At 50.5% G+C, this 9,604-nt stretch overlaps 1 protein-coding gene across 1 annotated transcript in view; it reads right to left on the minus strand.

Annotated features, from left to right (window-relative positions):
• Positions 1 to 9,604, minus strand: part of LOC115251225 (sodium channel protein type 4 subunit alpha-like) — a 56,692-nt gene that overhangs the window by 30,252 nt on the left and 16,836 nt on the right. The window contains exons 7-9 of the mRNA XM_029842772.1: positions 9,183 to 9,274; positions 7,868 to 8,110; positions 6,121 to 6,184 (exon numbers count right to left, since the gene is read on the minus strand). Of these exons, the coding sequence (XP_029698632.1) occupies positions 6,121 to 6,184; positions 7,868 to 8,110; positions 9,183 to 9,274 (399 nt within the window). The remainder of the gene's footprint in view (positions 1 to 6,120; positions 6,185 to 7,867; positions 8,111 to 9,182; positions 9,275 to 9,604) is intronic.

Raw genomic sequence — 9,604 nt, forward strand, 5'->3', positions numbered from 1 at the left:
TGGGCCAGTGTGGGCCAGTGGAGACCAGTGGAGGCCAGTGGAGGCCAGTGGAGGCCAGTGGGGGCCACTGGAGGCCAGTGGAGGCCAGTGGGGGCCACTGGAGACCACTGAGGCCAGTGGAGGCCAGTGGAGACCAGTGGGGGCCACTGGAGGCCAGTGGAGACCAGTGAAGGCCAGTGGAGGCCAGTGGGGGCCATTGGAGGCCACTGGAGGCCAGTGGACACCAGTGGGGGCCACTGGAGGCCAGTGGAGACCAGTGGAGGCCAGTGGGGGCCACTGGAGGCCAGTGGAGACCAGTGGAGGCCAGTGGGGGCCACTGGAGGCCACTGGAGGCCAGTGGAGACCAGTGGGGGCCACCGGGGGCCAGTGGAGACCAGTGGGGGCCAGTGGAGGCCAGTGGGGGCCAGTGGAGACCACTGAGGTCAGTGAGGGCCAGTGAGGGCCAGTGGAGGCCACTGGAGGCCAGTGAGGGCCACTGGAGGCCAGCGGGGGCCAGTGGGGGCCAGTATCTGTCAGTATAGGGACTGTAACCAGCTTCAGGTGCTTCTGTCCAGATGCACCTCAACACAAAGCTCAGCGAAGGACGACAGAGTGATGATGAAAACTTCTGGATGAGCCACCAGTCAGCTGACCTCTGTTGCTTATCTGGGGATTCAAACCAACGACCTTTACCCTGGGTCAACTCCACCCACAACGAGCCAAGGTTAGCATCAGCATGGAACATCCTGAAGAACACATCTGGTCAACCAGCAGAGGTCTTAACCAGGTTAACCCACACATGTGACCCACCTGGTTGGGTGGTTAAACATGTTTGTGATGATAAACAGCTGAGTCGCACCTCTATGGCAGCCACGATCAATGCTAACGTGGTTGCTGATTTCAGCTTTACCGTATTATTGTTACGTAACAAGGTTACAAAATCACACATCTGCTGACAGAAACAGTAACAGGATCAATGCTGATTCGATGAGACTCGCGAGATGACGCGATTATTCTGGTAACAACGCACGATACCCGACATTAGCGTGAAAACAGGGAAACACACGCACAAGGCGAGCCGTCATGGGCCGCCAGTCAGGTTGATGCCATTTAGTCTGACACAGAGAGCAAGGCCAATCTCCCCAAACACACACACACACACGCACGCACACACACACACACACACACATAAACACACACACACACACACACACACACACACACAGTGTCCTACACTTGCATAAATCCATTCCCTCATCTGGCATCCAGTGAGTCAACGTGGTGGCATCTGAGTGAATGTGAAGTGTGTGCGATGGTGTGTGTGTGTGTGTGTGTGTGCATCAGTTATCTCTAACACACACCTCTGTTGGTGTTAATGGAGAGGCACCACTTCAGACCCCCAGTCACACCACAGCAGCCCCTCAGATCAGCTCTTACACACTCGTCCGCATTGAAAGTTGTGACTCGACAAATGCCGTGGTTACCATGGTGACCGCTGGCATTGTTTGAGTTTAGGCATTAGTTAAATAAAAAAACTGCTTCAAGCGGGAGAAACTAAAGAACATTTTGAAGGTAAATAGACAGTTCCTACACCGAAGGACAACGAATGTCATCTTCTAAAGATTGTCTCTTACATCTGTGTATTCACTTCATATTCCCTACAGCCTCCCACACACACACACACACACACACACACGCACACACACACACACACCTCTAATTATAACACTCAGGTAAACTAGAGTCTGGAAGGAAGAGACTACTTAGCATCGCTATAGCAACCATATCACAGAGAGGGTTGCCGGGGGAAACTATTTTGTGCTATCTCTGTTGGGGGGAGAGTGTGTGTGTGCATGTCTGTGTGTGTTTCTGACCTGTGGTGACAGAACCTCTCTGGGTTCGTTTTAATGTCCATCAGATCCTCTGATTTTGGGTTCATGCTCAGATGAACGCCGGCGTCCAGGCTGATCCGAGGTCTGCTGTGTGACCTCGTCTACTCGGCCGTTGGTTCCACCCAAAACCTCCTGTGAGGTCGTTTTAATGGAGATCTGAACGATCAGCATTATTCCATCACTGTCCTCAGCAGCACACACACACACACTCACACATGTGCACCCTCACGTGCACGCACGTACACACCATCGACATCGTTCCATAATCTTTAAAAACACAACAGCTCCTGAAATAGCAGCTGCACCACTGAGACACAACGTCTTGCTGTTAGCATCTAACTGCAGGCTGGCTACGAACCGCGTGAGCGTGTGTGTGTGTGTGTGTGTTGTGGGGGGGGGGGGTAACTGCTGGGTGATTTGGATGGTTTAGATGTTCAAATGTTCAAACACACAGAGTCCAGAGTTCATTATTTCTGATGTAAACGCTCATCATATCAGAGGTTCTGAAGAAGCTGAGGAGCAGCCGACTCCATCAGGGCTGCAGGGAAATTCCAGAGAAACCAGCTCTCGGGGGACTTGTTACTCTGTGTTTGCTGAAGGGGGCGCTGCCCTCAGGGGCATCGAGACGCTCGGCGAGCTGGGTCCAAATTAGCGTCGGCGGATCGAGTTACGCGGCAGAAATAGCGCCTGGCGGCCGAGACGTCCTCACTTAATCCAAACTCTATCTGTTAAAATGTAATTAGTCGCTTATTTATGTGTTCAAACGCAGCGGCGTCGAGTCAGACCCTAACAAACGGAGAGGTTTCGCTAACGCTAAGAGGCGAATGTTCAGCGCCTTCATCATCATAAGCACACAGAGCCCAGCAAGCGTCAACACTGCTGCTCTTTTGGTGTCGATACAGCTGTTTGTCAGTAAATATAGAAGCACTTCCTGGCGTGGTCAGAGAAGAGGTAGAGAAGCATCATCCTCATCATCTTCATCATCATCATCTTCATCATCTTCAGCCAACAGGAGAGTGTTGGAGACTTTACTCAGCCAATGCTGACGTCCGACTGCAGCTTCTTACTGATTTGAGGAGCATTTGTTTGGGTCTTTATCGCCTGCAATGAACTGGAACTGAGATGGTGCCACAAAGCCTGGCGAGCGAATATCCTCACTCAAAGAGGCGACTAATTGGGTAGAAAAGGAGGGAAAGAGGCAATATGTTGCCCAGTGTGACGTTGGGATGAAAAATGACACGTCCGCGTCTCATTCGGTTTCCCGCGAGCTTCATTTTCACTCGGCCTCCAACGGGCCGATGGAAGCTGCAGCGACTGCGAGGCTCTCGCGGAGCTCGAACAGAGGAACGATCGCTCTCGCAGCTTCGTAGCTCTGTCATCACCTCTGGACGCCACCCAGAAACCCGCTCCGCTTTAAATGTTCTCACAACCTTAGTTACTGGTTCGGTAACAAAGAAACAAAAATAAGATCTCAATCTTCTGGAGCTGGAGACACTTGCTGTCTCTGTCCTCCTCTAATCCTTCCTCTGGTTTACCCACAATTCAGTCTGGCGGCCAAAAGAGCATCAAAGGTCGGAGGTCATGATCAAGATGGCCGACACTCACTTGTCTGAGAAGGTCACAGCGTCGATCACGTTTTAATGTAGCTTTGAGTGATTGTGCCGCTGGAGTTCAGCTGCTCCACAACTTCCGACTGTATTTTAATTTGACCGTAGTTTCACTTTGATCACATGGGTACAAACTGCAACGCGATTGGCTGATGGATGGTGCAAGCAGCCAATCAGAGTATCTGACTTTATAGTCTCCTAATTTAAAATCATAGATGCCAAAATGTCAACATCAGCAATAACAAAGCGCACACACACACACACACACACACACACACACAGAAAGTATCCACCCCCACCATAACAAATGTTTTCAATATCCTGCAATATTGATCGGTTTAGCTCTTAACATAATGTTTTAACTGTTTGGAATTGTGTGTGCGTGTGTGTTGTGCTTTGTGTGTGTGTGTGTCGGGGGGGGGGGGGGGGGGGGGGGACGACAACAGACAGGAGTGCATCAGAGCAAAATGAGCCTGTGTCTGAGGAAGCAGAATGAGCAGATCATTATCACACACACACACACACTCTGTCTCTCACACACACACACTCACACACACACATGTACTTGGACACAGGCCTATGGTGCATGCACCTGAATGCAACGTTAATGCAGTGATGGGTGTTCCAGGAACTTCAGGCCTCCCGGGGTTTCTGCTTAATAAGCCGCTGGTTGTCGCACGCCGACACCTTTAGGACACATTTGGGGGTTTCCAGGACACGTGGAAGGTTTCAGGCTGGTGGACACAGCCTGAAGTCTGAGCGCTGCGCCGCCACGAGCACTTAATGACATTCTAGATAATGTTAATAAAGAGTTAATTCAGGAAAGGAGCCGCAGCCTGGATACGTCCCTGCAGATGGCGCCGTTCTGAGGCCGCCGTGGAGGAGAGTTTTCACCCCTTTGAAGGGACGCCTGTGAAAGCAGCTCAATTCCTGCTTCACTGTTTACAGACGGGAATGTTTCTAAAGCAGAGGAAAGACTTTGAGGATTTTGGACGCATTTTCAAACCTTCTTTGGTGCTTTTTTGTATTCTGCGAGAATATTTTGGCACTGGAGCATCGGTGTGAGCAAACGCGCTCATTAATGGTTTTAAACCACAGGTACAAACTGGGACCGAGACCAGGAGATGAATTTCCGGTTGTTGGCAGAGGAACTGGACATTTAGAAACGGGCCCAGAAGCCCTTGTGGTGACCTCAGAGGTCACCTGATGCATGCAAACATGCTTCGGCAGCAGTGGCGCTCGTCAGCACCGATAATGATGCACCCTGACGGAGACGGCGCCGGCCGTCCCCGCTGCTGCGTGCACGCATGAGCCGGGGCAGAGGTGAGGATGTCACGTGACAAACACACAGCACAATCCGCGTGTTAATCATTCCAAATATTTAGAAAGAGGGTTTGGATTTCAGACTAATTAAAGAGTCTGGCTCCAGTCACTCCAGGGCGTCTGAAACCGGTTCAGCCTGCTGGTTTCTGCCCAGGAACACTTTTATTCCCCATCTGAAAAGAAACGAATCGTAAACATCCTTTCATGGAGAAAAACAAGATTTATTCTGCCTTCCCCAAAAACCTCAAGGATCCGCTGCTTTAGCGTCCACGAACCTCGGCCGTTGCCTCTGTCCTCGTTTCCTCCGTCCTCGTTTCCTCCGCCCTCGTTTCCTCCGCCCTGTTTCACCTCCTCTCTGTTCTCTCCATCTCCCGACTCTCCCCGTAGCATGTTTCTTTCATCGCGCTACACGTCAGTTAGCTTCCTGTTAGCCTGTCAGCTACACGTTTGCATCTTCAGACTGGTTTCACATGACACGGCCAGTTAGCTCCAGGCTAGCTGTTTCCCCAGCACTGGTTTGAGTCAGTCGCACGCGCAGACACAGACGCAGTTTTTTTCATAGTTGTGTCAGTTAGCGTCACGCTCTCAGCGTGGACAGTCAGCACGGATACTCTTCCTCTCTGACAGCTCACACAGCACCGCGGATCCTCGAACCGGCAGCAAGACTCGGCTGGAAAAGCAGAGCCAGAAGCTCAGCAACAAACATGATGTGGATGAGAAGTTACCAGCCGATTCAGTTGGAACATTCATGGAAAGACGACGATCTTAACGCACACACACACACATTTATCCCCGACATTTCTGAACCAAAGACTGAATGTTCTCACACTGGCACCATGTTAGATGAGTGACAGAGAGACAAAAACATGGTGACCGTTTCTCTCGTCCCTGACAAACAAGAGCTCTTCACACCTTTTTCTTTGCTCAGAGCCAAAACACAACAAAGACGTCGTTCAGATTTGGATAAACGGGACGTTGAAACGCTCGTTCTCATCTCTCACACCTTTCTCACTATTAAAACCTGACCACAGATGTGCAATCAATCAATCAATCAATCAATCAATCAATCAACCAACCAAGCAGCCAGTTTACCCATAATGCAACATTGTAGGTCAGCATTTGGTCGGTGGTTCCGGTTTTGTTAAAACTGAAGGCGGCTCATTGAGCCGGTTCGGTTTGCTTCCCATCATAGTCGTACTCTCATTAATCAGCGCCCCCTAGTGGCGGCACTGATTTTACCTGTGACGTGTGACCGAAACACGACGTTTCGTTTTTTTCCGCGTTTGGATGTTGTCAGGAAGGAAAAGTGGAGCACTCACCCTGCATCACTGCCGTTTCCACAGATCAACGCGTCTTTGGCTCCTTCCGCCTTGTAGAAGTTCTCTGGAAAAACCCAGTTTGTAAAATCATTTTGGGGATTCACACAGGTTCAATTCTAAACACATTTAATCGCTTTCATCAACGCCTCGTTTAAAATAAGCACAGATATTGAAATAAATTAACTTTGGGCAACAAAAAACACTGGTCCTTTTGGAGTTAGAGGAACATCTGCAGTCGGATCGGATCTTCTTTGAGTTCAGTTAGAAGTTCCAGAAACACGGACGTGAAACCGGGCCGACGCTCGTGAACCCTGTTGGGACTCCAACAATTAAACGGTTGAGACGGCGTCTGCACGGGAGGCTAAAAGCCAAACCAGCTCTGCTGAGCAACACTTCCATCCCACCACAAACCATCTCCAAGTACATTAAACACTTAACTGCGCTACTTCAGCTCTATCTCCGACCCGAACACGCTGGAACCACACACACGCGACCTGGAAGGCTTTTAATGCACCTCGCTTTCTGTACGGGCGCTTCACTGACAGACAGCGACCTGAACTCTGCTCACGCTCACCTGGTCTGAGACCTGCTGGTCTGAGACCTGCTGGTCTGAGACCTGCTGGTGTGAGACCTTCTGATCTGAGACCTGCTGATCTGAGACCTTCTGATCTGAGACCTGCTGATCTGAGACCTTCTGATCTGAGACCTGCTGGTGTGAGACCTTCTGATCTGAGACCTGCTGATCTGAGACCTTCTGATCTGAGACCTGCTGATCTGAGACCTGCCGGTCTGAGACCTGCGGCTAACTGACGGTGACAATTAGGTCTCAACCCGAGTTCCTTCACTTCCTGCCAGTGGAAAACCTGGAACAAAATCCCATAATTTCACGCCTGCCATACATTCACAAGCCCCGCCTCCTCTGTGAAGCCCCGCCCACCGCTGTTCCTGAATTAGGCCTGAGAGCTTTACTTCTCGTTTGGCCTTACGGGAACAAACTCTGGGCTGATGTTTTATTCAGTAGCTAAATACGAAAGTGTGCATTTGTGTGTTTTAACATTATGTAGAAATCCAATAGATCATAAACGAGAGAGCTCAAAGAGCTGCAGATGGATTTCACTTCAGTGAGACAAACAGTTTTTAAGTTCATCGGAGGAAAACAAAGAGCTCAAACAGAGCCAGAACCTCGACCCGTGCACTTGTTTAACAGGAAGTGGCTGTGTGAGCGAAGGCTGTCGCTGCTGGACGCTCGTTGGTGATTTCAGAGCTTCCACCGGTACCGATGATGTCACGAGCTGAGCAGACAGATCAGATGGGTGTGATGGGAAAAGTTTGGTGACGGGAGCATCGATTCCCGAGTCAGGGAGGCTTTCTCCGATGGGGGGGCTCTCACATTTCAGCTTAGCTTTTTACAGGTCGATACCGGGGCCTGCAGGGGACATTTCTGTGGTGTGATGGACAGCAGAGCCAACTGGAAATGACTGAACAGAGAGCAGATTACAGAAGCAGCATGTCCCCACAGCGACGTTAGCCTGACTCAAAGTGGCTTTGATTTCCAAATCTAAGCAGCAGGAGACGTTTGGGTGGCGTCTTGTCCTGACAGGAGACACTGAAAGACAATGTCCAATCACCAGATCTTCACCTGATGGTGATGGGTCGTTTTAGATCATCAACCATTAATCTGTCATATTCGCATCAACACCCGTAACAAGTGACTCCGCCCACAACCCCCCGCGAGGCTGATCCTCACCTTCTTCGTTGATGAAGTCCTTCATGGAAGTCCAGGTCTTGTTGTTGCAGAAGAAGGAGGCGTTGGCGGGCAGGCTGTCGTTGACGCAATGCGCTGTGCTGCGGACGCATTTCTGCCGCAGGTTTCCCATGAAGAGCTGCAGGCCGATGAGAGCGAAGACGCTCAGGCAGAAGACGGTGAGGATCATCACATCAGCGAGTTTCTTCACCGACTGGATCAGAGCTCCGACAATGGTCTTCAGGCCTGTCGCCCACAGAGGACAAAAGATGAGCGGATGAACCACAGGAGGAGGTCACGTTGCCGTGAAGGTCACGTTTGGACCGAACGAGCGTCGTGAGTTCAGCGTAAAGATGAGCGCCACTTCAACTCCACAGAAATGGGTTGAAGACAGGAAATTAGGTCCAAATTTGTTGTTTTGGCTTTCAAAAATGGCTAAAATGTGCTTGGGAATATTGAAGAGACGCCATCTTTATCAGATTTAACACAAACGACTCCACTTTTAATGGAAATGTCACCAATTTCAAATCCAAAATAAAGAAAAGGCTCATTCGGTTAAAGCTGCAGTCAGACACGAGTGATAATCGAGTCCTGGAACCAAAGACCCAATCAGGTCTTTGATGATAAATGAGTCCAGGTCCTGTTGGCTCGGCTGGTGACCAGGGGCAGGAAAGGTGGTGGAGTCGCTGGTGTCTCTGCAGCTTTAAAATCCCCTCAATTCCCCCTCCACCAGCGGGTTCGAAACATTAAACACGAGTTCTCATTGTCGCGACATGAAGCAGAACAACCACAAAACTCATGAACAGACATGAAAAGATGGTGAAAACAGAAGGGGCCAAACACGAAGAACACAAAGGCTGCAGACATGCCAACTGTCCTCCAGCGGCGCCTTTACTTATTACATCGGCTCATTAGTGCGGAGGCTGGTGACGAAGGCGGGCGCTGCCACGAGTGTGTAATAACATGTGGCAGATATGTTATAACAGGCTCGCTGCCGGCGCAACGTGCAGGCTCACATGCAGAGAGGAAACATACAGAGGCGAGCACGAGATCCATGTGGGGTTTGAATGAATTTGGACGTTTGAGGGATCCATTTTCATCAGAAATAGTTGAACCCTGATGTAGCTAAAACCATCAACCCAAAGCTCCGCTGTTCCTTGGGTTCCCTGTGGGCATTAAAGGCAGCTAATGTCTGAGGTGGGACCTCCTATCTGTGCAAGACCTCTGATGTTCCCACAACCTTGACCGTTCGGCTCCAGAACACTGCAACCATAAACAGTGACGTCAGGAGGAGGACCCGTTTCTCCAGCTTCCTCACCTGGGATGACCGAGATGGTTTTGAGCGCTCGCAGCACCCTGAAGGTCCTTAACGCTGACACATTACCCAGGTCCACAAACTCAGTCACATATCTGCAACAGGCCGGAGACAGACGCACAAAAACACACACAGAAGGTTTGACCACACTGAGGAGCAACCAGCGACACACGGAGATGAAGCCGGGTGGAGACCTGGACCTCTGAGGAGAGCAAGTCAGACCTGGATTTGAACTGGAGAGAGAAGCCAGAACCAGAACGGCTTTTCCAGCCAACTGGGGGGGGGGGGGGGGAGATGTATTTGCAAACATTTGGCTTTGACTTGTTTGCTAAGGTGAATTCTGATTGTTCGTCTTCTCCAGTTCAGAACTGAACGTTCAGATCCTGTCGGACTTTTCCTCCTTTCCTGTCACAGATCAGGCGATT

The sequence above is a fragment of the Takifugu rubripes genome, chromosome 10 (genome assembly GCF_901000725.2).
Source record: "Takifugu rubripes chromosome 10, fTakRub1.2, whole genome shotgun sequence".
NCBI lineage: Eukaryota > Metazoa > Chordata > Actinopteri > Tetraodontiformes > Tetraodontidae > Takifugu > Takifugu rubripes.